Raw genomic sequence first — 26,530 nt, 5'->3', positions numbered from 1 at the left:
TGAACCATTTCTCTCTGAACCATTAGCTTTCAGAATGTTTTTTTTTTTCCACTGGAAAAACATGCTCCATATTACTGTAGATTTCATAAAATGGAAGAGCAACATTAACCTCCTGAGACCCCTGCATGACTGCTGTGGGCATTTTCTATTCCCCTGTTTGATTTGTATCTAGTAGCCCCTAAGAAATGTGCAAAAACATAAAACAATTTTTTTTAGACCAAACAGTGATCCTAAAAATGTATCTCCACATATGTGGACAGTGAGACTTAAGTTGTAAAATTGTAAACATGTTTACATTGTCATGTTAAAATTAAATTACTTGAATTACATATTACATATTAAAGGGGTCATGACATGAGAAACCAAATTTGCCTTGATCTTTTGGTATATAAGAGGTCTTTGTATCATTAAAACGTCCTGCAAGTTTAATATTTTAAGACGTCCTCCCCATTCTAGACGAATCATTTATTTAATCAAGCTCAAAATACAGGTCGTTCTGGATTCATGGTTAGAAGTGACGTGTCGGTTAGAAGTGACGTAACAGCGTTTGCATATGACCGCCTCCAGCACAAGATAACTACGCTTTAAGCGCAAGATTACGCTCATTTCGTATCGCCGTGCGCCTCACAAGTGTTCAGTCGATGGACAGCGAGCTCTGACAGAGACTACTTGTGCATAGGAAAATTACGATGCCACACAGATGTGCTGTTCCTGGCTGTGGTCAAACAAAACCTCTGAATAAGCTGCCGAAAGATCCAGACGTCAGGGAAAAATGGATGCAGTTTATTTTTTGCGGACGACCCAGTCACGGCAGTGTTAACTTAAGCGTTTGTTCTGTACATTTTAAGGATGACTGTTTTGAGAACAAATCTCAATATGATGCTGGCTTTGCCAGAAAACTGTTGCTCAAAGATAAGTCCGTGCCGACTATTCTGGGAACAACGACGACGCAAACTGTAAGTAATCTATTTTAAACTTTAAACTACTTTTTAAAGCGCAATTTCATTCATTATGAATAATCACAGTGTTTTTACTTAGTTTACTTGCATATTGTTCTGGCTGGGGGCGTCAATAATTGATACATAGGCACTGACGTTAGCCAATCATAACAGTGGGCGTTAACACTGAAGTCTTAAATGGAAAACGCCCCCAAAACAGACTGTTTGAATCAGAGGATGAGAAACAGGGTGGGAAAAGGTCATAAATCACTAGATTTTAAAAGTTTTTCTTAAAAAAAAATATATTAATACTATAATTGCACCTAAGGGAACATAATAATACAATAAAAAAAACCATGTCATGACCCCTTTAATACATAATAAATTCTGAATCTATGTGCTGATTACCATTGTCCCATGTCTGCCAAACATGTTGAGTGGTCCAAACATCATTTGCAGCCTGAAACTTAACTTTAAATAGGATGTTTGGATTGAATGGACTTAGCTGTAGAGAGATATAGGATGCTCCCTGGCTCCATATTTAGTGAATGACTTATCCTCCAGTGTGCTGTTTGTTTGCACTGTTCTCAGAACATTTTGAAATGCACCTTATTTTAATCCTAACTCCATATATAGCCAGAGGCTAGCTAAATTTTCCAGGATTTGGAAGCATCCATTAATTCTCAATGTGATAATGCTCAGTGAATATAAAATATTTTAGCTGAGACTAAGCATACAGTCCACGAATGTGGTTATTGTGTTTAACAGTGCCATTTCATAATAAATCACTCAAATGTTTAAAATGGCATATTGGCTGAAATAAGAGACTCCAAACTTTTGACTCAAAAAGGTTTCAGTGTCAAAACTTAATGAAGTTTCTTACAAAACACAATCTCCTCTGCTATCGCTGCCTTGTTTTGTCACATGTCTCAAAAGTTTAACCCTTGTCTGACAGTACAGAGTTTCCTGAACTGAGACCAGTCGGTTTAATGAAATGATGCTTTGCCTATAGCGAAGCCAAAATACCACATCCACGCATGTAGACGAGAGGTCACATAAGGTTAAAGTTGCTCAGTTAAACTAATTGGTTAACAACTTTTGATTAATTAAATTCATGTCTTAATTTTTGCAAATTAAAGCATGGATAAACAGCATTTTTGGAAAAAGTCCCACTTAAGAATGTAAAATGCAGCATTTTGGTGCAACATCCAAAAAGGTCTTCTGATGTTTATTGCTTGATTAATTAATTGTTACAGCAACTAAAATAAAAGGCCATCATTATTATTTGTTTTATGTCACAAAATATATGTGTAGGCATTTAAAATACATTTAAAGTAGCACAATGCATCAATAAAGGCAAGAGCAGCACTAGTAGTTATAATTCAGGTGAGAAGGGTGTCAACAGATCTAATTTTCTAACCATTTCTACCACTACTTTATACGACGTAGACTTTGAGGTATAAAAAGTGGTATTTTTGTTTAATTGTAGCATATATCTTGGTTATTTAGAGAGCATTGAAGTTTTTAATGCAGAAACCTGCCGAGGCTTCACATTTCCTCTCGTTCAATGTGTTATGGCATAAATAGTTTTCCTTTCATTGCTGCCTACTTCCTCATTTAATTTTGAAGTGATGTGTGTCTTAGGGTGTCAGTTCCATCATTCTTTCATGTGACACTGAGATGTTGCTGCTCATATTCCTCATCTTTCAGCTGTTTGTGGAGGTTCAACCTCAAAGTAAGTGATAGTTTCCTGAATTCTTTAATACAGCTGTTCAGTTTGTTTACATTTTCAGTGATATTTCACTGATTTCAAGTGTGTTGTAAAGTAATAAATAGTCAGACACAGTGCAGTCGAAACATGACAGGCCAACAATGAGATCCAATGAGATTCACACTATGACAGTTATCAGTCAGTATGACGTTCATTTTTGTATTATAATGTTCCAGTAAAATCTTATCTTTATGTGTATGTTTACAGACTTTTAAATCGTATTATTATCATCATACAGTAACTATTATTTTTAACTGTCATAATCCTGTTCACTGAAGTGTTTCAGTCCACACTAATGCTCTACGATTTCTTGATTGTGTCTTGCAGATAAGAGGCCAACAATTAGAGTCATCCATGAATCTCAACTTTCTGAATTTAGGATTTACTGTGAAATACCACGATCAGATATTGGCAGTTATAATTGTTACATTTTCTCTGGAGATCAGTATAAATACTTGATAAAGACAGAGTCTGTGCAAAATTCTGGAAAAACAAACTGTATTTTTACAATAACAGAAAATTATTTATTCAATAATATGAAGTCAGCAAAGAGTAAATCATTGAGCTGCAAATATTCTCTAAAAACAGATCCACACAACCTTTCACAATATAGTGACAAATACAACTTTACATGTGAGTAATCTGTATGAGTAACATCGTGTTTGCAATTTCTGTTTGCCATTAAATTATTTCTTCAAATTTAAAGAATGTTGTTTATGTAATTTATATATTCCTCCCAAAAGCTTTTTTACCCGTGCAAAATCAGTCACCAAGTACAACAAAGAGATCAACATTATGTAAGTTATTCTTAGAATTTCATGCATTTGTGATTATCACGAATTGTGTGACATTGCAAAATTCTCTCTGCAGATTCATCATCAACTTTATCTACTATTGCTTCTACAATAGAGTCAAAAAGTGAGTACCACATGTAACAAAACAAAATGTGTGTTATTTTTTAGTGTGACACTGTGGTGATTTCTATTTTACTAACAAATCTAAATAACTTGTTAGAAATGTTGTTTTGTTACTATGTTATGTAGTAAGTTTTTATTTATTTTAGCAGCTCTGATTATGGAATCCAGTCTTTCTTTTAAGACCACAACCAACCCCATGGCTGGTGAGTAGCAGGCTAATATTTCTAAAGAAAATTCATTATAAAGATTAAAGTGAAACATTAAAAGTAAGCGTTGCAATTGCACAACAAACTTTAATGTCAACGCTTGTTGCTCACATGCTTAACAGAACCCTTCACAAGAAAATCCAATGAGCATTTTAACATACTACAATGTTCATTAAGAAGGTAGATAGGCAGACAGAAGGTTGGGGAGACAATATCTTAATAGTTTTAAGTTGCTTTGGATGAACGTGTCAGAATGGCACACTATCAAATTAAAAGCACTACACATGAGTGCATTTAATATACTTGATTTACACTTGATTTATCATACAACTTAGTAACAAAAATATAATGTTGGAACCAAGCCAAATGAGCAAGACTTAAAAAACGTATTTGTCTGTTTTTGATTAACAGGTATAGTTTGCATAAAACATGTCCATTTTTGGTAAAATTGTACATACACTGATGAGCTAAAACATAATGACCAACTGCCTAATATGCTGTTGGTCCTCCGCATGCCGCCAAAACAGCAACAACCTGCCAAGGCATGGACTCTTCAAGACCCCTGAAGGTGTCCTGTGGTATCTGGGACCAAGACATTAACAGCAGATCCTTCATATCCTGTAAGTTGCGAGGTGAAGCCCCCGTGGATCAGACTTGTTGGTCCAGCACATCCCACAGATGCGCAATCCGATTGAGATCTGGGGAATTTGGAGGCCAGGGCAACATCATGCTCTTCATCATGTTCCTCAAACCATTCCTGAACAATGTGTGCAGTGTGGCAGAGCACAATATCCTGTTGAAAGAGGCCACTGCCATCAGGGAATACCATTGCCATGAAGGGGTGTAGCTGGTCTGCAACCAAGTTTATGTAGTTGGCATGTGTCAAAATGATGTCCAAACGAATGGCCGGATCCAGGGATTCCCAGCAGAACATAGCTCAGAGCATCACACTCCCTTCACCAGCTTGTCATCTTCCCACAGTGCATCCTGGTGCCATCACTTCAGTAGGTAGGCGGTGCAGATGTACATGGCCGTTCATGTGATGTAAAAGAAAATGGGACTCATTGGACCAGGGGACCTTCTTCCACTGTTTCAAGGTCCAGTTCCAATGCGCTCATGCTCATTGTAGCCGAACTACATGGTGGACAGGGGTCTTCGTGGGCACTGTGACTGGTCTGCGGCTAAGCAGCCCAATTCGTGTGTTGTGAAACATTCCTCCCATAAACATCATTAAAATTTTCTGTGACCTGTGCCACAGTAGACCTTCTGTCGGTACGGACCAGATGGAATATCTTATGTTGCCCTCGCACATCGATGAGCCTTGGGCGCCTAACAACCTGTTGCTGGTTTGTGGTTAGTCCCTCCTCGGACCACTGTTGGATGGTACCCCACAAGCCTTGCCATTTAAATGGCCATAAAAATGTGTCCCTTGTCAAAATCTCTCAGGTCTTTACTCCTGCCCATTTCTCCTTCATTCAACACGTTGACTACGACAACTGACTGTTTGCTTACCATCTAATCTACCCAGACCTTGATGTGTGGCCTTGTTACAAGATGATCAATATTATTTGCTTCACCTGTCATAATGTTTTGGCTCATTAGTGTATATGTTTAAGGAAAAGTGTATATTTTTATGCGATGTAACTGGTCACCATTTCCTAAAAAGTCTTTGGTTTTATTTTTGTTTGCTAAAACAAATTATGCTCATAAGACTAAATTGTGCAAATTCTGATATTTATGAGCAACACACTTTGTTGTAAATTATTGACAAGTCAAAAAATATATAAATAGGAAATATTGACCTATAACAACATTTTCACTGATGTTTAGGAACTCAGCCTTCAAACCTCCACTGTGTCACAATGAACACCACAGCTGATGAGTTAGTTAATGTACTAAATGTTGTAGTTACTGAGCTGAGTAACTGTTCTAGAGCAGCTTGTAATGTGTCAGAGTGTCCATGTATTTCTCCAATTCACTTTTTCAGTTCTGAAAACTTCAACTCCTGGTACAATTGCTAGCCCTGAACACCACAAATAAGAAATATATATCTAAATAAGAAATATGGATGTTAATGATGGTTTGACTGACTGAAATGCAATGTTTTAGAATGTTTAGTTCTATTTTCTGTTTTAGCTCCACTAGAAACTACTCAGGCTTCACACCCCCTCAATTTCCCATGGAACATCACTGCTGGTGAGTTACTATACTTTTTTAATATGTGTTATCTTATTCTTTTTCTCATTATATTTTCTAATACTTTCTGTGATCAACAAAAAAACAAGCCTTAAAAATCAGATTTCTTGTGACTTTCTAGGAATATGGCTTATCATGTGTGGCAGCTTCATGTTGACCGGATTCATAGGTGTTTGTCTGTGCTTTATCAGCAGTAAGCATAACTCACTCGCATTCAGAAAAATTGTGATCATACAGAAAAAGTTGTCTTTTACAATCTTTTGTAAAACATTACACTAACTTGTTGAATATATCTTAGTAGTTCAGTTAGAAAACTCTATTTGGTGCAGGTCGATATGTTCGGTTCCCGACACGCTTCTTCCTTAACCAATCAGGACCCTCTGTCAAATAATTTATAAGGAGTTACTCATCTCTACAGCTTTGACTACAGTCCAACAGCGTAGTGTTATATGGCATTCAGTGCAGCCGATTATCCATGCGGTTTTCCACTGTTCTCACAGTCTCTACCCTACTTTTAATTCTCCTTAGAGGAGAAATACCTCTCCTAGAATCTTCAGATTCAGAAGAAGCCATTTCCCTGGTAGATTCTGGGGATGACCAAGACAATTGCCAAGAGATAAAAAAAAAAAACAAGTGGATTCAGGTAGGTGATACAAGTAAGAGGTTACGTCTGGGCAGAGATAGGATATTTAGGTGTGTTATTCTTGTGGATCAAGTTTATTGTTTGTACAGTTTATGGACCGCAGAGTCTGCTCATTTGTTGCTATTAATTCTCAAGGTATTAATGTAACATACTGTTATCACAAATGAGACTTTGCTGTGTTGTCATCCAACCACGTTGGACTGTTGTGTATTTACGCCATCGTGAAGAGACTTGAGACACTGTGTTTATCCATAACAGTTGCCTTCTCTTCCGCGATCGCGAAACCGGCTTCGGCGCGGCCATTTTCACTCTCTCTCTTTCTGTCGCTACTAACCACACACACACACACACACACACACACACACACACACACGCACACACGCCGTAAAGACACGCCACACACGGGCAGTCGCCATTAACCGGCTTCTCTCCGCCCACATTCTCTCCGTCTTACTTGATGTACTCTCCACGAGAGTCACGTCCGCCATTTCGTGCACGTCACTCCTCTCACACACATTCCTTTCATGTGTTATAGGCCTGTTTTGGTTACCATATCTAATCATGTCACTGTTTAGTTTGTCGTTGAATGTCGGAAATGTATTGACTGCATTGTATTGATTATTAATTGATATTGTATTTTCAGTAAACTTCGCTATAATTAAAAGAGCAGTGTTTTGGTTTGTTTTGCTTACACATGCGTCAAAGGCTGGCAGGGGATGCCAGTGCTCGAATTCAACCCTTCGTTGTTCCCTTTTTAATCTTGATTATCTATGGACATCAATTTTCCTAAGAGAACAATCTAACATTGAGACTGTACTGCTGGTTATTAGTCCCTGATTCCAGGGTGGTGCCCCGTCTACGTTAATCCTAATTAATATTCTATTGATTTTGATAATTGACAATTATCTTTGATGATTGTTGAATTTGAAGGATCAATAAGCTAGTGTTAAATCTAATCAATGTTTAATTAATTTTAATAATTAATTATTATCTTTGATAATAAATAATATTCTGTTCACTTCACAGGCCATCAAGCTATTTCCTGCTCTGTCTGTGGATCATTCGCTCACTCTGCAAAACTGTTCCCCAGAACAGCATTTCAAGCAACACAGGATTCCATAGCATCATCCTCCATTTCTGAACCTAGATTTAGGTTTTCCTCTCACCCTACAAGAAAGACAAACTCTGTAGATAGCCATAGTACAGTTTGTATTCATTTCGAGTATGTTTGTCCTTCCATTAGATGCAAATTTGTGCATTGTTGTAGCTTATGCGGCGACAGTCACCCTAGAACTGTTTGTCCCCACAAGAGCAAGCCTGGACCAACAAGAAAATTAATAAACATCCTTCCACTCCAATCAAAGTGCAAGGACTTTCCAAAAATGTATAACAAAATTTGTTTAAGAAATTTCTTAATTACTGGTCTCCTACAAGGTTTTCTAGCTTGTCTTAGTTTCATCCCCTCCCCTCCTCAACTCACATATCAAAAATCTTTTGTCAGCACTGAAAGAGCCCAAGGTAATTGATGGTATAATCCAAAAAGAGGTTAAAAAGGGCTATTTAATTGGCCCCTATGCCCATCTAAATTTCGCATGAATCCTATAGGTCTTGCTACCAAGAAATAGGTAAAAAACACCTTATTATTGATCTTTCTGCTCCTCATAACAGTCCAGTTCCCAGTATTAACAGTCTCATTCCATCTGATATTTTTTCCCTATCCGTCGCTTCAGTAGACCATTCAATTCAATGAATTAAAACTGCAAAGGCACCTGGCTAGGGAAAGCTGATATCACAGAGGCATTCAAAATGATGCCCCTTTATCCATCGCAATGGCACCTTTTCAGAATCAGGTGGCATTCTAAATAATACTTCACTGTTCGACTAACTTTCAGCTGCTGCAGTAGTCTGCAAATCTTTGACACTCTTTGCTGGATCCTCCTCAATAAATGTAAACTTCCCTTTATTTTACACCTTTTAGGTGATTTTCTTGTAGTCGACTTTCTAAAATCCCCACCAGGCCATAGTATTTTCACCTTCAAATCAGTATCACTCAAACTCGTGATGCCACTTTCTGACACATCGGTCCCTCTACTTCCTTAGAGTTCCTTGGTATAAATCTTGATAGGCAGATAATGATAGCTTCTCTTCCTCTTAGAAATTCACTCGAATTTGTCAATGTATATCCTCTTCGTTTCCACCTATTCATATTCAAGCGCAATCTACTTTCCCTGTTAGGGCACCTAAATTTTGCTATGTGTGCATTATTCCCCAAGGGCGGGCATTCATCTTGAAATTTCCAAATCCATTCCAAAACTTCAAGATATCTATAATAGTTAAAGGACGGGCAAGGAGGAGGCGTGAACCGGCCGAACATTAAACATAAAATTTAATGAGAAATTCAACTTAAAACAAACATGAACCGAGACACACACAATGCAGCCATCTGCGTCTCTCTCTCTCTCTCTCTCTCTCGCTCTCCCGCTGATCATCTGATTCAGTGCCGGCCGTGCACCCTCATGGCCCGGCAACACCCTCCTCCTCGCAACAATATTGTTACTCTCAACCTCGGCTGTCAGTCTGACATGCAATTCTGGACTCGCCTTTTATCAGATTGAAACGGTTTATCTTTTTTATAATGATTATTTTGAAACTTCAAACTCCCTTCAAATCTACATTGATGCTGATCCTTTCATAGGCTTTGGTGGGTCATTCAGTATTATAGTTAGGACAACTCTTCAGTAGTTTTGACAAATTTGTTTATTGTGTAAATGGTATTGAGAGTAGGTTTGGACTTGGCGGACTAGATCTGCTAACGCATGCACCTGCTTAACATGGTCAATACACAGCTGCTGTTGAGATATGCTGTTGTTGCTGAACATGGGAGTTATCCCCTGTAAAATGGCAGGCAAAACTGCTAAAAATACATAGATTTGCCCCTTGAAGGTCTCTGCGTTGTTCTGTCTTTTCTGAGCACTGAAGTAAAGCAATTATTGTTAATAATTTGCACTTTACAAATTCATCCCGTTATTAATTTTATCTGACTCCAATTTTATATTAATCTGACTCCAATTTTAAGTTGATCTCAAATTTAGATTAAAGCTCTAAATTCTTTCTGATTATTCTTTTATTTTACTCATTTAAGTTATTGATTACGCTGAATCCTCTTCTATTCATTTACCTTTTGATCAGGTTCTAATGAGATTCAAACTGATAGTCTTTAAGTGGCTTCCTCCTACATTAAAGCTTCAGTTGTGATATAAATGATTCTTAAAATGGGATTCTCCTGCTCGGTTCCTCCAGGTCGGTTTCTCCTATTTTAAAGACCCAGTATAGATATAAATGATTTCAGAGGAAAACAGAATGAATCAAAAAGTAACAATTTATTTGCCAGGTAGGATTTAAAACACAAGTTAAAGAAACAGGTCAAAGAACATACCTGGCAGTTGAGAAAAGTACATTTAATTGCAAAGCATGGGAAATCTGAATGCAGATATTACAGTTACACACATTGAGGTGTGAGATCATCTGGCTACAGAGAACCTTGAGCTCTGGGCCAGCCTTCCTTAAATATCCAGACAGAATACACATTGTGTACCAAATGGTATTATCCTTTGTTCAATGAGAATTTGGGGGTGAAAGGGTTCTTGGCTTCCTGGTGTTAAAACTTCAAGGAGGGGGATAGGCCTCCAGAATTATTCAGTATTTGGCATAGACCTTATAACTTTGTTGTCATTAGGTTTTATAAACCTGGGGACAAAACACTATACCAGACGCACCGAGACATTTTAAATGATACCAAACATGTTACACAAGTTACATTATTTGTATACATCAGATATGGTCTTTTGTTACATACAGGTGAGTTTAGGGGTGATTCTGGGCTTAAAGGGAATGGATGAGGAGGAGGAGGGGGGAGAGAATGGGACAGATGTGGAAGGGCAACAATGAGGTGTGATTTTTCAGTCTTTGCTCAGTGGGGTGTGGTGCCTCAGGAAGCATTTGCTATACATCAGATATGGTCTTTTGTTACATACAGATCTTAGGTGAGTTTGGGGTGATTCTGGGCTGAAAGGAAATGGATGAGGAGGAGAGGGGAGAGAATGGGACAGATGTGGAAGGCCAACAATGAGGTGTGGTTTTTCAGTCTTTGCTCAGTGGGGTGTGGTGCCTCAGGAAGCATTTGCTCTTTGCCTTTGAATGCAAACACATTGGCACCCCGCCTTACACCCCCTACTTAAGCAGATCTAGACAGGGGGAGCTGGGGAGGTGGAGGGTGAATCCATATAACACTGCACTGTTGGACTGTAGACGAAAGTTTAGAGGTGAGTGCCTGCTTATAAATTATTTTACAGAGGGTTAACAACTCCTGATTGGTTAAGGAAGAGACGTGTCGGGGACCGGACATATCGACCTGCACCACACGCAGTTCCCCTTCTGTCATTCTCTTGACGTTGTGTCAAAGGAAGTGACACAAGGGGTCTTCTCGGACACCGAATCGTACCTCTGAACCTGAGAAAAGGCCAATATCAAGTGGGCAGACAGAATTTGCATGCCCCGCCCCGGACATACGGGTATAAAGGGAAGCGGGGCAGTCAGAATTTTTCTTCGGAGCCGAATGGTTGTACTACGAACAGCTGATCACTCCTGCTCTCTTACCTCTATCAGCGAGAAGCGTGGCTGTTGGATCCGCACGGCGCATTTCCAGCTGGCATTCTCTCCTTGCACGTTGTGCATTCCATGCCCCTGGGTGCTTCGACAGCGCTTCTTTCTGTTTAAAAGTGTATATATTTCCTCTAAGAGAGCTTTTTTCCACTCACTAAAAGAGTCACAGCGGCGTTGAACGTCCTTTTCAGGACGCGTCTTTTTCAAGATGCCTTTCCGCCCCTGTCCATTCTTCCCGGAAGGGCAAGGTGGATAGGGCGGTAGCGAACCATCTGTGCCCAGAGAACGCCGCCACCTGGCGAGACCGCCCGGTACTCCCCTCCAAGGCCTGTATGATGATGTCATCTCTGACCTCCAAAGCCTACAGTGCCACTGGACAGGCCGCCTCTGCCCTGCTGCAGGTCTATAAAGCCAAGACACTTAAAGATCCGCACCTGGGTAGTCCCGATCCCGATGTGCTGCAGGAACTGTGCTCTGGTACCGAACTCGCTCTCAGGGCAATGAAGGTCATGGCGCAGGCACTCAGGCAGGTGATGGCCACCCTCGTGGTCCAGGAGCGCCACCTCTGGCTGAACATGGTTGAGATGTGCGACATTGACAAAGCTAAGTTTCTCAATGCCCCGGTCTCCCAGCTCGGCCTCTTCGGCGACACCATCGGCGACTTCGCACAGCAGTACTCGTCAGTGAGGAAGCAGACGGAGGCAATTTCACACAACATGCCGCGGTGCCACCCATCCAGCACACCCCGCCTGCTTGCCGAGGGCGTCGCCCTGTGACCAGACAACGAACACAGGCAGCTCCGCAACCTGGGCCCAGCTTTCCGCCCCAGCGTCAAGCACCTCGCAGACGGCGTACGCTCACCATCTCCAGGCACCCCGGCCCTACAACTCTCCAAAACTGGTTTCCCGGACGCAACTTTCTCGCCTCGCCCGCGACTTTCCAGCCCCGGCAGGTCAGCGCTGACGAGTTCCGAAGACGCCTTCTCAGGACCTCTTTCTCAGTCTCTAACCCACCCCGGGTGCGCGGAGCAAGGTAAGTGCTTTGAGTCTTTTCTCAGCACCCCAGCCTCGGGACGCTCTTTTGCCTCCCGATGCATTATTACCTGCCCCCCCGCCGCGAAGCCCCGCGCAGTACATCAAATGTGATTGTCCCGTTAGTCCCCCTTGCACGGAGTTTGGATGTCGCGCTGGTTGACCAGGACCATTCGACTCGGCTACACGATTCAGTTCGCCTGGCTCACGCCGCGTTTCAGCGGTATTCGGTTCACTATAGTGTGCGGCCAACAAGCCAGTGCCTTACGAGCAGAGATTTACACTCTGCTCCTCAAGGACGTGATAGAGCCTGTCCCCAACTGGGAAAAGAGCAAGCTCGCCCCGGTTCAGAATATCTCTTTTCTCGGAATGGAGTTAGACTCAGTCTCAATGACAGCGTGACTCACCATCGAGCACGCCCAGTCAGTGCTCAGGTGCCTCGCTCACTTCGAGCCCAGCACAGCGGTTCCTCTAAAATAATTCCAGTGGCTTCTGGGCATATGGCATCCTCAGCTGTGGTCGCGCCACTTGGGTTGATGCATATGAGACCGCTACAGCACTGGCTACAGTCTCGAGTCCCGAGATGGGCATCGCACCACGGCGCGCATCGTGTGATAATCACCCTCGCCTGCCGTCAGACTTTCAACTCTTGGACAGACCTCTGCTTTCTGCAGGCCGGAGTCCCCTTGCAGCAGGTGTCCATACGTGTCGTGGTAACCACAGACACCTCTCGACAGGGTTGGGGCGCCGTATGGAACAGGCACGCTGCCACGGGCACCTGGAAAGGACTCCAGCAGCGTTGGCACATCAATTGCCTAGAGTTGATGGCTGTACTTCTTGCCCTATGGAGGTTTATTCCACTAATCCGAGGCAAGTACATTCTGAGCCGTTCAGACAGCACCGTGGCGGTAGCGTACATAAATCGCCAAGGTGGCATGCACTCTCGTCATATGTCTCAACTCGCCCGCCATCTCCTCCTTTGGAGTCAGCTGCGACTCAAGTTGCTGCTCGCCACTCACATCCCTGGCAACCGCAACACGATGGCGGACACGCTGTCACGACATGTTTCGCCCAGTGGAGAGTGGAGGCTCCACCCTCAGGTGGTCCAGCTCATTTGGGACCGATTCCGCAAGGCCCAGGTAGACCTCTTTGCCTCCCAAGACAACTCCGATTGCCCGCTCTGGTGTTCCTTGACGAATGTTCCTCTCGGGACAGATGCGCTGGCACACAGCTGGCCCCGGGGGTCAGCTGTGTGCCACTGTGTGCCAAGTACACATTTCCCCCAGTGAGCCTTCTTGCATCGGTGCTGTGCAAGATCAGGGAAGATGAGGAACAGGTCATCTTGGTGGCCCCCCGCACCAGGTTTTCCGATCTCACGCTCTTCGCGACAGCCCCTCCCTGGAAAATCCCTCTAAGGAAGGACCTTCTTTCTCAGGGACGGGGCACCCTCTGGCATCCACACCAAGACCTCTGGAACCTCCACGTCTGGCCCCTGGACGGTATGCAGAAGATCTAGTAGATCTACCACCTGCTGTTGTAGACACGATCAATCAAGCCAGAGCTCCCTCAACCAGGCAACTTGATGCCCTGAAGTGGCACTTGTTCGTGAACTGGTGTTCTTCCCGGGCTGAAGACCCACAGAGATGTGCAGTCCAGTCAGAGCTACTATTCCTGCAGGAGAGGCGGGAGGGGAGGCTGTCCCCCTCCACCTTGAAGGTGTATTTAGCTGCCATCGCAGCCCACCACGATGCAGTAGATGGCAAGTCCCTTGGTAAGCACGACTTGATTATCAGGTTCCTGAAAGGTGCCCGGAGACTCAATCCTCCCCGGCCTAGCCTGTTTCCCTCTTGGGATCTCTCAGTGGTCCTCGCGGGCCTTCAGAGACCCCCATTTGAGCCGCTTGATTCAGTCGAGCTCAAGGCCCTATCCCTAAAGACGGCCCTCCTGATCGCGTTAGCCTCAATCAAGAGAGTTGGAGACCTGCAAGCATTCTCTGTCAGCGACACATAACTGGAGTTCGGTCCGGCACTTTCTCACGTTATCCTGAGACCCCGACCGGGCTATGTGCCCAAGGTTCCTACGACCACTTTCAGGGACCAGGTCGTGAACCTGCATGTGCTGCCTTCATTGCTGTGTCCGATGTGTGCTTTGCGTACCTATGTGGACCGCTTGCAGAGCTCTAGACGTTCTGAGCAGCTCTTTGTCAGCTTTGGCGGACGGCGGAAAGGGAACGCCGTCTCCAAACAGAGGCTAGCCCACTGGGTCGTTGATGCTATTTCCTTAGCATATCACGCCCAGGGCGTGCCCGCCCCCTGCAGGTCCGAGCACACTCTACTAGAAGTGTAGCGTCCTCTTGGTCACTGAGCCACGGCACCTCCCTAGCAGACATCTGCAGAGCAGGGGGCTGGGCAACACCCAATACCATTGCCAGATTTTACAATCTGAGGGTTGAGTCGGTCTCGTTCTGTGTTTTGTCAGGTCCGAGCCGGTAGAACTCGGTAACGAGGCACAACCGACCGGGTGTTCCGCTTGCCCCTTGCGCCCTTCACCAAAGTGATCCAGTGCGCCTTCTGTCCCAGGTCAGCCACTGAGCGTTGCTGCCTGGATGTTTTTCCTCCCTAGCCTTCTGGCCTGCGAATTCAGCGGAGCAACTCGAGGCTAGAACCACTACAAGCCTCAGGGCTCTGTACTGGTGACAGGATCCACGGGCATAGTTCCCTATTCAGGCTAACCCCCCGTGATGTATTTTCCGTGGTACAGTCCCCCTCTTGGCGGACCCGCGTTTCCTCGGGCAGCCCCGCTGCCTCGGCCCCGTGCTTGTAGAGTTCCCACCTTCATTAGGCTGGACCTACCACCGTGCCGTATCCCACGTCCGACTTCACAACCCTCATGGTGTATTTGCCACACATCTCCTCCCGCAATAGCCTGCTTTGCTCCTGTTTTGACAGTCACGTAACACGGTCAGTGCATGGCATTTTTATATGGACCCCTTGTGTCACTTCCTTCGACACAATGTCGAGAGAGTAACAGAAGGGGAACATCAAGGTTACTATTATAACCAAGGGAAGGAACGAGACGTTGGGTCCCTCCTGCCACTGCACTAGACCTAGCACTGTTACTGGCCGTGCTTCATCCTTTCGGCTCCTCAGTGCAAAATCCTGACTGGCATTCACTGCCCCGCTTCCCTTTATACCCGTATGTTCGGGGCGGGGCGTGCAAATTCTGTCTGCCAACTTGACATTGGCCTTTTCTCAGGTTCAGAGGTACAATTCGGCGTCCGAGAAGACCCCTTGTGCCACTTACTTTGACACAACGTCTCGTTCCTTCCCTCAGGGAACGGAGGTTACAATAGTAACCAAGACGTTTCCTAACTGAAATGATATAACATTTCCTTAGCAGAGAATCTGGAGAGTGAAATGACTGAATTTTCTGAAGTGCACTTTGTGGAAGTGTAAGTATAAATTTAGAACAAATTTTAGAACCTAAATTTAAGGTACACAAGAAAAGAAATAAAGAAAACTTGTACATTTGTTATTTTTAGCAGAATCAAGGATAGCTCAAATAATCAACGTCTGGGTAAGAAAATCTCTCTTCATTAAATTATTATGTTTAAAAATAAACAAATAACATAAAAGGGGAAAAATTTTAAAAACATGACAGTTAAAATAAATTAAATGTATTTGCCTTGCAACATGTGTTTTATTTTTCTCACATAATGTTAATTCAATATCTGTACATTTTTTTCAGGACAAAGTGTATTCTGTTTGCAGCATCATCCCTGATGTATCTGCTGAGAGCCATGATGCAAACCAATGATAATTTCACCTGTTTTCAATTTATTTTTTGTAGAAATATTTTCACATTAAATTAATTGTTGCATGTAAATGACTTCAAGAGACAACCACAAAGAAGAATACCTAGATCTGAGATGTCCAAACCAAGGCCCATTGTCACGATTCCCTTGTTGTCTGCCCTGTGTTTCACTAGTCTTTGTCTCAAACTCCTATTCCCTTTGTAAAACTACACTTCCCATGATTCCCGGCCCTCATCACTGCCAGCCCTGTGTCATTGTGCTCACCTGATCGTCGTTTGTCATCATCATGTCTCCTGTGTATTTAAACCCTGCTGTTTCTCCATTTCCCTGTCGATTGTTGATGTATGTGGATGCTTGTTTCCGTGCTTTCTGTTCATGTTTACCCCCGCCTGTTAACCCTTTGTATGTCTTCTGTGGTTTTGTTTTATTTCCCCATTGTGGGTGTTTCCTTTGTTTTGTCTATTTAGTTTTTCACCCTGTCAAATAAATCTAACTCTGCAATTAGATCCTCGCCCCTCGTCTGCCTTCCAGCTCATCGTAACACCCATAGGCAAAAGTTGGCCTGTGATGACCTTTGATTTGGCCATTGATGCAACACTTCACTGCACTAGTTAAGCAGATTGCAGAGTAATGTTTTTTTATTATGTTTATCATTATTTATATTATGAAATCATGAAGGAGGGGAACCAGGTCAACTTTTATATTTTAACAGTTTGATATAATGCAATGATTACAACAATAGATAATTAATGGCAAAATTGCAAACTTTGTTATAACATTCAGCACCGTTTCTTTTGTCTTTTCCTTTTGTGAAAGAACGCTTTGTTTATAAAATGTGCCAGTTAAATCACAATTGATATTACAATTAAAAAGTGTGTGAAAAAAATGTGTGGCCTACTCTGATTTTTGTGCTGAAAGTAAAAAAAAAAAAAAAGAGTGGTAGGTATATAATTTATAGATACAAATTTTAACATCCATCTCTCTCTGAACCATTTCTCTCTGAACCATTAGCTTTCAGAATGTTTTTTTTTCCACTGGAAAAACATGCTCCATATTACTGTAGATTTCATAAAATGGAAGAGCAACATTAACCTCCTGAGACCCCTGCATGACTGCTGTGGGCATTTTCTATTCCCCTATTTGATTTGTATCTAGTAGCCCCTAAGAAATGTGCAAAAAAATAAAGAAATTTTTTAAACCAAACAGATGTTCTAAAAATGTATGTCCACATATGTGAACAGTGAGACTTAAGTTGTGAAATTGTAAACATGTTTACATTGTCATGTTAAAATTAAATTACTTGAATTACATATTACATATTAATACATAATAAATTCTGAATCTATGTGCTGATTACCATTGTCCCATGTCTGCCAAACATGTTGAGTGGTCCAAACATCATTTGCAGCCTGAAACTTAACTTTAAATAGGATGTTTGGATTGAATGGACTTAGCTGTAGAGAGATATAGGATGCTCCCTGGCTCCATATTTAGTGAATGACTTATCCTCCAGTGTGCTGTTTGTTTGCACTTTTCTCAGAACATTTTGAAATGCACCTTATTTTAATCCTAACTCCATATATAGCCAAAGGCTAGCAACATTTTCTAGGGTTTGGAAGGTACCAAACACAATCTCCTCTGCTATTGCTGCCTTGTTGTTTTGTCACATGACTCAAAAGTTTAACCCTTGTCTGACAGCACAAAGTCTCCTGAACTGAGACCAGTTGGTTTAATGAAATTATGCTTTGCCTATAACGAAGCCAAAATACCGCATCAACGCATGTGGACGAGAGGTCACATAAGGTTAAAATTGCTCAGTTAAACTAATTGGTTAACAACTTGTGATTAAGTAAATTAATCGGAGATGGAGTGGTGGTGTAGTGGTCTAAAGCACTGGTAAACTGGTAATCAGAAGGTCGCTGGTTCGATCCCCACAGCCACCACTATTGTGTCCTTGAGCAAGACACTTAACTCCAGGTTGCTCCAGGGGGATTGTCCCTGTAATAATGGCTATGTAAGTCGCTTTGGATAAAAGCGCCCGATAAATGTAGATGTTTATTGCTTGATTAACTTATTGTTACAGCATCTAAAATAAAAGGCCATCATTATTATTTGTTTTATGTCACAAAATATATGTGTAGGCATTTAAAATACATTTAAAGTAGCACAATGCATCAATAAAGGCAAGAGCAGCACTAGTAGTTATAATTCAGGTGAGAAGGGTGTCAACAGATCTAATTTTCTAACCATTTCTACCACTACTTTATACGACGTAGACTTTGAGGTATAAAAAAGTGGTATTTTTGTTTAATTGTAGCATATATCTTGGTTATTTAGAGAGCATTGAAGTTTTTAAATGCAGAAACCTGCCGAGGCTTCACATTTCCTCTCGTTCAATGTGTTATGGCATAAATAGTTTTCCTTTCATTGCTGCCTACTTCCTCATTTAATTTTGAAGTGATGTGTGTCTTAGGGTGTCAGTTCCATCATTCTTTCATGTGACACTGAGATGTTGCTGCTCATATTCCTCATCTTTCAGCTGTTTGTGGAGGTTCAACCTCAAAGTAAGTGATAGTTTCCTGAATTCTTTAATACAGCTGTTCAGTTTGTTTACATTTTCAGTGATATTTCACTGATTTCTAGTGTGTTGTAAAGTAATAAATAAGTACTATTGAGTCTTTTGGGGGAAATGTCTGGTCTAGTCTGATTTAGGAAAGTACTTATATTTTTTATCTTAATTCCTTTTAGGTAATCCAACATTTCTATATTTTTTAAGACAATGTAATGTTTGCTCTGCTTTATAATTTATTAGTTGTCACATTGTCACAAAAACACAATCTACACTTATGGACAAATTATGTTCTCACCAAGATACTATAAACACTTTGCTATTTCGTCACTCACATGTTGTCATTTTTAGGCGAGTTGCTTTCTTTTCTGGTGTGGTGGTTATTAGTGCCTGATGTTTTGAATTACTTTTTATATTTCACTTCTAGCAGGATTGACTGATCGGTCCTGGCTGACAGTGTCTTCAGCATCAGTGCTTAAAAAGTCAGACACAGTGCAGTCGAAACATGACAGGCCAACAATGAGATCCAATGAGAATCACACTATGACAGTTATCAGTCAGTATGACGTTCATTTTTGTACTATAATGTTCCAGTAAATCTTATCTTAATGTATATGTTTATGGACTTTTAATTCTTATAATTAACATCACACAGTAACTATTATTCATGTTCACTGAAGTGTTTCAGTCCACACTAATGCTCTACGATTTCTTGATTGTGTCTTGCAGATAAGAGGCCAACAATTAGAGTCATCCATGAATCTCAACTTTCTGAATTTAGGATTTACTGTGAAATACCACGATCAGATATTGGCAGTTATAATTGTTACATTTTCTCTGGAGATCAGTATAAATACTTTATAAAGACAGAGTCTGTGCAAAATTCTGGAAAAACAAACTGTATTTTTACAATAACAGAAAATTATTTATTCAATAATATGAAGTCAGCAAAGAGTAAATCATTGAGCTGCAAATATTCTCTAAAAACAGATCCACACAACCTTTCACAATATAGTGACAAATACAACTTTACATGTGAGTAATCTGTATGAGTAACATCGTGTTTGCAATTTCTGTTTGCCTTTAAATTATTTCTTAAAATTTAAAGAATGTTGTTTATGTAATTTATATATTCCTCCCAAAAGCTTTTTTACCCGTGCAAAATCAGTCACCAAGTACAACAAAGAGATCAACATTATGTAAGTTATTCTTAGAATTTCATGCATTTGTGATTATCACGAATTGTGTGACATTGCAAAATTCTCTCTGCAGATTCATCATCAACTTTATCTACTATTGCTTCTACAATAGAGTCAAAAAGTGAGTACCACATGTAACAAAACAAAATGTGTGTTATTTTTATCAATGTTAAAATACATTCTCTTATACCAGCTTAAAGGTGCTGTAAGCGATTTTAGCTGTTCTAGAATTTCCACAAGCCGTTGGATTAGCCAAGCCCCCCTCTTTCCAAAACAATGCAATCCAAAGATAGCGTCAGAGACCACGGCCCACTGACACATTTTTGTTTGCTGTTGACAGAGTCTAGAGCTGTCACAGAGATAGGGGAGACATCTCAAGACACTTATTTCATTAATAACTTTCAGGGAGTTGGAAAACATTTAGCATACCTTTATTATCTTGAGACAACCAAAAGTAAAATGTCATAGGTTGATTTCCCCTCAAATTTGAGATTTTCTTTTTAATTTGATGGCGCTAGTTGTGCAGAAATGACACACAGGGAGCACAGGTACCCAATGAAATCATTTTTTTTGTTTTGTTTTTTAAATGACAAAACCTGTTGCTCACATCCTCAACAACTCCATGTATTTGGAATCAGAATGAGGAACAGTGTGTGAATTCAACAACAAGCCATATATACAACTGAAGACTTCAGTGTTCAATATAGCAATGTCATGTTAGCATATAGGCTGGCTTATCAGAGTTTTGTCACCTATAATTTCCAAAATAAAATATTGTTAATGAAATAAGAAATAATGATGTTTAACAATGTTTTGAATAAATAATTGTTTTAGAAACTCCTCATGCTTTACATGAAGTCAGTATTACATTTAACACAACAACAGGTGAGTTACTGTACTTCATTTATCAGTTAATGTTCAACAGTAAATGTTCTTGTTAGAGTTGCTACTATGTGAACAGAGTTTCTATTCCTCCATTTTAATCTTTCAGGTCAGAAAACTTCAACTCCTGGTAAAGGTTCTGGCCATAGAACACCAAAAATAAGTGAGTATTGCTATTTGGGATGAAATGCCCCTCACTCTAGAGGCATACTCGTGGAAAGTTCTTTGTTATTCGCTCAGACCCAATAAGAAGTTAGGAAAAGCTGAGCAACTGTATACTGTTTGCGAACATTCAGACACCAGGCCACGCCTCTGGGGTATGCGTTTAGAGGAGCATTTAAATATGAGGATGTACAAGACCTGCATACATGTAAAACCTTAACTAATGTGACATTAAAATGTGTTATTAATGACTTCATGACTCATTCTATGATTAGAATTAACATGAGATAAGTGAAAGAAGCTGTTTTAACCATTCAATGATGATATAAAGTAATATATATGCAGTAGATATTGTGTAATTTGTAATGTTTACATTCTGCATTCATGGCACTAATGTATGAACATGCTATACATGGCCATAATATGCGTTGGTTACACTTTGTTATCAAAGTAGGTGAACCTCCAGGCCACACCTTCCAATGGCATACACCAACGGCAGTAAGGTGTTTAGCAGCCAGTATGAAGTTTTCCTGACCTTTTGCGCTAGTGAGGAATTCTGAAGTACAAAAACAAACTCAAAACCATTGGTGGCCCGTGCATTTTAAGTCTAGGCCTTCAGTGCGATTCATGCCATTAAGAAAACACAGTTTCACATATCATACTTTACGTCGCAGCCAATTAATAATACCAATTGACATTTAAAAAATATGTCCATGCATAAAATGCAGAACCAAGGAGGTCTATACGATGAAAAAAACAATCTAATATTTGCGATTTAAATTTTGCTTGCAATAAATTTTGTTTTGTCAGGGTACACGGCTACTTTTCAAAAATGAATCTGACACTGAATGCTCCAGCAGCCTAATTTACACTTAGGAAACTCCTGATGTTGCTATAAAAATGCAAAAAGCACTTACCAATTTGCTTGAAGTGAAAATCAGCCCTCATTTCCTGTTTAATTAATCAATTGCACGATCATGCTGATCATCTCAGGTTTTTAAATCCATAAGGATCTCTTTCTCAAAGGCAATGACAGCAGTGACTGCCGACTCGTCAGCATCTTGCGCTCTTTGCTTTCAAATTACATACATCACTTAAAGCGTCACTCAAGGCCAGCTAGAAGGCCTGGAATGGGACATATCCTAAAGACCACACCCACCAAGAAATAAATCAATCTGATTGGCTGATGAACCTGACAATCTGACTGAAGATACCCATTAATTTGCACTGTTGAGGAATTCTGTGGGAATTCTGAAGGCCTGATGGGGTGGAACTCAGACTCATGAGCTGCTTCGGCTAAGGAGCTTGGCATCGGGCATGAGATTTTTGAAACAGTTTTCACAATTCGCTTGTAAGCATCAAGGAATTAATTCTGATTGGATAAACTTTGCTATTCTTTTGTAGAATAATTAGGAGTGGAAAGCGATTGAAAATACATAGGCAAAAAGGATGAAATGAAAGTATGAAAAAATGTTTATTTATTAGGCATGCTATGCTAGCAGAGAAGGCTTTGCTGGCCCTGAGAAATCGCAACTACTCAAAACACATTTGTTCAAGATTTTGTTCAAAATGCAATTCCGTTTGATGCCACTAGAGGCACGGAAATTACAAACTTAATTTTAAACAACTGATCACAAGCTTGTCATCAATACTATTTTTCCTATTTTAATCTCCTAATTCTATTTCTTGTTGACTTAAAGGAACATTGCTTTTCATTGCATTGGCTGCCACCAGTGGTGGCATTGCTCTGACTGGACTCGTGGGCATCTGTATATGCTGCTTCACCTGTAAGTTTAGCATGTTCAACACACATTAAAATACAGGGCATGAACTAATCATTTATGTTCATACAGTTTCAATATCTGGTTTGAAAACATCACATTAATGCATTGGATATGATTTTCTTAGCAAAGAAACCAAGGATTCGGAGGTATGGGGTTTCTGAAATATACTTAACAGAAGTGACCATACATTAAGTTTTGCAAGTTTGTTTAAATAATACTACACATTTGTAAATGTTTATGTTTGCAAAATTAGGAGCAGCGTACCCAGTCAACATCCTGGTAAGTTTTTTTTTTCATGAGGAAGTGCACTAATCAAAAATTGAAAACTACAAATAAATCAATCAATCAATAAGTGATATAAAAAGAGAAAGTTTGTTAAATGTATTGTTTCTGTTTGCCAGATATTGTAATGTCTAAATGTACTCTATGAACGGTTGAGAAGTACTTTCTTTATCAAATACAGTACAAACTTTGACAGTACGCAAATGTGGATGCAGCCATTATCTCTGACACATAGATGTACATCTCATAAGAAGAAATTTTGTGCAAGGCATTTTAATGTTCTATAATGTTCATACAGAATTTAAATAGGAAGTTGGGGCTACTATAGCTGGGAGGGGAAAAAACTAATTTCAGCAATATCATTAAGTCTTACAATGGTCATTTAAGTTGCTTTGAAAACAAAATCAAGTAAAGGCTAAAATCTGTTTTTATTTCCAATTTGTCAGCTGAAACTGAAGACAATGAGGACCATTCTGAAGAAAATAAGGTGAATGTTTGAGGTTGAGGAAACCTGTTTGAGGTTTCCTTACATTTTGCAGATTTATGGTCAAATATTTATGGTCACATATTTATGATTTACTTACATTTACATTTATGCATTATTCATTTTTTCTTCAGGATAACATGTACCATGTATACTGCACTATCCCTGAGATCTCGGCAGACAGTCATGCATTTTACAGTCTAGTAGAGATTCCAAACAATCCTCTGCCAATTTAATAGGGTTTTAATCATGTTGTAATTAAATCTTTGTTACAGTGCTGCTATGTTTTTACAGGGCAGTCTATACAAATGCATAACTGATGTCAGATACTGAAATGAGTCAGATACAGGAATTGGTTTGAATGTGGATTATATGGCTGAACATGAGCTTTGTGGAAACAAGCAATAATACACCATGAACCTTTACTACACTCTAAAGTCTACATATAGGCAAAACGTGTTACAAAAACAAGACACACTTTTCTATGCCAGGCACATGTAGTGGTTTGATTCTGTGTGGTTTGAACATTTAAGGCCACATACTGTATCTGCCCTGTTTCTCACTTCTCTAGTGGACATTTCTCTTTTCCTTCAGTCTATGTCTGAATGCTCTGATGATTTTAACCATGTGCTTTATTCCATACACCAAAATATTTTGTCTAGTAAAAAGGTCTGTTTCAGACCTCATATCAATAAAATAAATGCATTTAAAATGATTAATTAATCCTCCTATGGTCTTCATTAATGAGCCCTTCCTTTGGAGTCATTTTAGACTGAAAAAAGTAAAGGTATAATTTTTTTTATTTATGATAATTATAAAAAAAATTCTTTCCTGAGGTAATAACAATAAAATTATGCACTTCTTTTGGGGTTGTATGCTACAGTATTTTGATCTTATTTACATGTAATTTCTCAGTTTTAGTACCGTAAAAACCTACAATTCTTTAAATTGACACTAGGGCTGTCAATCGATTACAATTTTTAATCGAATGAATGACATGGTGTCCCGATTAATTAATAGCGATTAATCGCATATACAAATATTTGCTGAGAAAGCCCCTCATATAAATATAATTCAATATATAATGATGAAATAATGATATAGTTATCTTTAAATATATATATATATATATATATTAGGGCTGTCGATTTAACGCGTTAATAACGTGCGATTAATTTGACAAAAATGAACGCGTTAAAAATATTAACGCACTTTAATCACAATGCTTACCTGAGAAATTAAAGCTTTTTGTACCACCTGTATACTCCAGAGGGCAGTAATTTAAATTTCAGCTATGTGAGCAACACACAGTTTATACAGTGAAGAAAACTATTTCTTGCGTTCAAAACACTTCATGGAGCGCAAATGCGATCTTTAAGGGATCTTAAGATGTGTTTAAAGATTGAGTATTAAACTATATTTAACTCAACACAGTGACCTAAACATTTTATTTTTATGACGCAACACACCCGAGACGCAACACAAGCATGTCTGACGCAGGTCGTACTGTCTTTACCTCATACATATTTAATTACCAACACCGTTTTTACCCAGTCAATCTTTATTTAAGAAACATGTTCCCTGAAATAGATCCACTTTGCTCTAGTTTTTTTTTTGTAACTAGTTTTTCTTTGCTTTATAAAGACGTTTTATTTCGTTTTCACAGATTTGATAACTTATGTTAATATTTTCTGATTAATCTGTTTATTTTTCTTGCCAAGTTTTTAATACATAAGTGTAAATTTATGTCTAAAAGCCCCTATTTGCACTTTTTTGTAAAGACTTAAAATATTATTTAAATACTCTTTGTACCTCCAACAACTCCAAAGCATTGAAAACCATTGCACTATGTAATTAATATAATGTCTTGGCATTATTGTAAAATATATCTGTAGTATTGTGTACTATGTATACCCCTGGCTTGTTTTAAAAAAAAAAGTGTAACGCAGGTGTAAATTGACGGTCCTTAAACAAGCCTTCATAATAAATCTCCAACTGATTGACAAATTCACTTGTGAAATGGATTGCTGAGAACTGTATGCCAACGATTGACTTATGATCAATAATATGTTAGTAAACAATACATTGTATTCTAAAGCTGCTTTTTTGAATGGTCTTATTAATGATTAACTCTTCTGCCACAAGAGTGTAATGCGTATATATATATATATATATATATATATATATATATATATATATATATATATATAATTTTTAATATTTAAAGATGATTAAAGTATATAGTAATAGTATAGTAATAAAGTATAATTATTTCATCATTATATATTGAATTATTGTTATATGAGGGGCTTTCTCAGCAAATATTTGTATATGCGATTAATCGCGATTAATCAATCGGGACACTGTGTAATTAATTCGATTACAATTTTTAATCGATTGACAGCCCTAATATACACTCACCTAAAGGATTATTAGGAACACCTGTTCAATTTCTCATTAATGCAATTATCTAATCAACCAATCACATGGCAGTTGCTTCAATGCATTTAGGGGTGTGGTCCTGGTCAAGACAATCTCCTGAACTCCAAACTGAATGTCAGAATGGGAAAGAAAGGTGATTTAAGCAATTTTGAGCGTGGCATGGTTGTTGGTGCCAGACGGGCCGGTCTGAGTACTTCACAATCTGCTCAGTTACTGGGATTTTCAAGCACAACCATTTCTAGGGTTTACAAAGAATGGTGTGAAAAGGGAAAAACATCCAGTATGCGGCAGTCCTGTGGGCTGAAAATGCCTTGTTGATGCTAGAGGTCAGAGGAGAATGGGCCGAATGATTCAAGCTGATAGAAGAGCAACTTTGCCTGAAATAACCACTCGTTACAACCGAGGTATGCAGCAAAGCATTTGTGAAGCCACAACACGCACAACCTTGAGGCGGATGGGCTACAACAGCAGAAGACCCCACCGGTACCACTCATCTCCACTACAAATAGGAAAAAGAGGCTACAATTTGCAAGAGCTCACCAAAATTG

The 26,530-nt window shown here is 39.8% G+C and overlaps 1 protein-coding gene and 1 long non-coding RNA gene across 2 annotated transcripts; both read left to right on the top strand.

The window, feature by feature from the left end:
- The first annotated feature begins 686 nt into the window (after positions 1–686).
- Positions 687–24,183, top strand: LOC127625707 (uncharacterized). Its single transcript, XM_052101059.1, has 12 exons — positions 687–956; positions 2,583–2,673; positions 3,037–3,342; positions 3,453–3,506; positions 3,580–3,627; positions 20,781–20,831; positions 20,938–20,991; positions 22,691–22,777; positions 22,899–22,920; positions 23,028–23,053; positions 23,503–23,543; positions 23,675–24,183. Exons 1-12 carry the CDS (start codon positions 690–692, stop codon positions 23,774–23,776), a joined length of 1,149 nt encoding a protein of 382 aa, XP_051957019.1. The 5' UTR covers positions 687–689; the 3' UTR covers positions 23,777–24,183.
- LOC127625709 (uncharacterized) lies at positions 6,154–16,991 on the top strand. The gene is made up of 4 exons (XR_007968346.1): positions 6,154–6,221; positions 15,761–15,815; positions 15,906–15,940; positions 16,112–16,991. It is a non-coding gene; the product is annotated as an uncharacterized LOC127625709 (long non-coding RNA).
- Positions 24,184–26,530: the final 2,347 nt, after the last annotated feature.

The sequence above is a fragment of the Xyrauchen texanus genome, chromosome 32 (assembly GCF_025860055.1).
Source record: "Xyrauchen texanus isolate HMW12.3.18 chromosome 32, RBS_HiC_50CHRs, whole genome shotgun sequence".
In the NCBI taxonomy this organism is placed as follows: Eukaryota; Metazoa; Chordata; class Actinopteri; order Cypriniformes; family Catostomidae; genus Xyrauchen; species Xyrauchen texanus.
This window is presented reverse-complemented; position numbering and strand designations above follow the sequence as displayed.

Coding starts and splice junctions, on each gene's coding strand:
- LOC127625707 (XM_052101059.1), top strand. CDS start 690: ATGCCACACAGATGTGCTGTTCCTGGCTGTGGTCAAACAAAACCTCTG. Junction 3,343..3,452: donor TGACAAATACAACTTTACAT/GTGAGTAATCTG, acceptor TCCTCCCAAAAG/CTTTTTTACCCGTGCAAAAT. Junction 20,992..22,690: donor CCATAGAACACCAAAAATAA/GTGAGTATTGCT, acceptor GTTGACTTAAAG/GAACATTGCTTTTCATTGCA.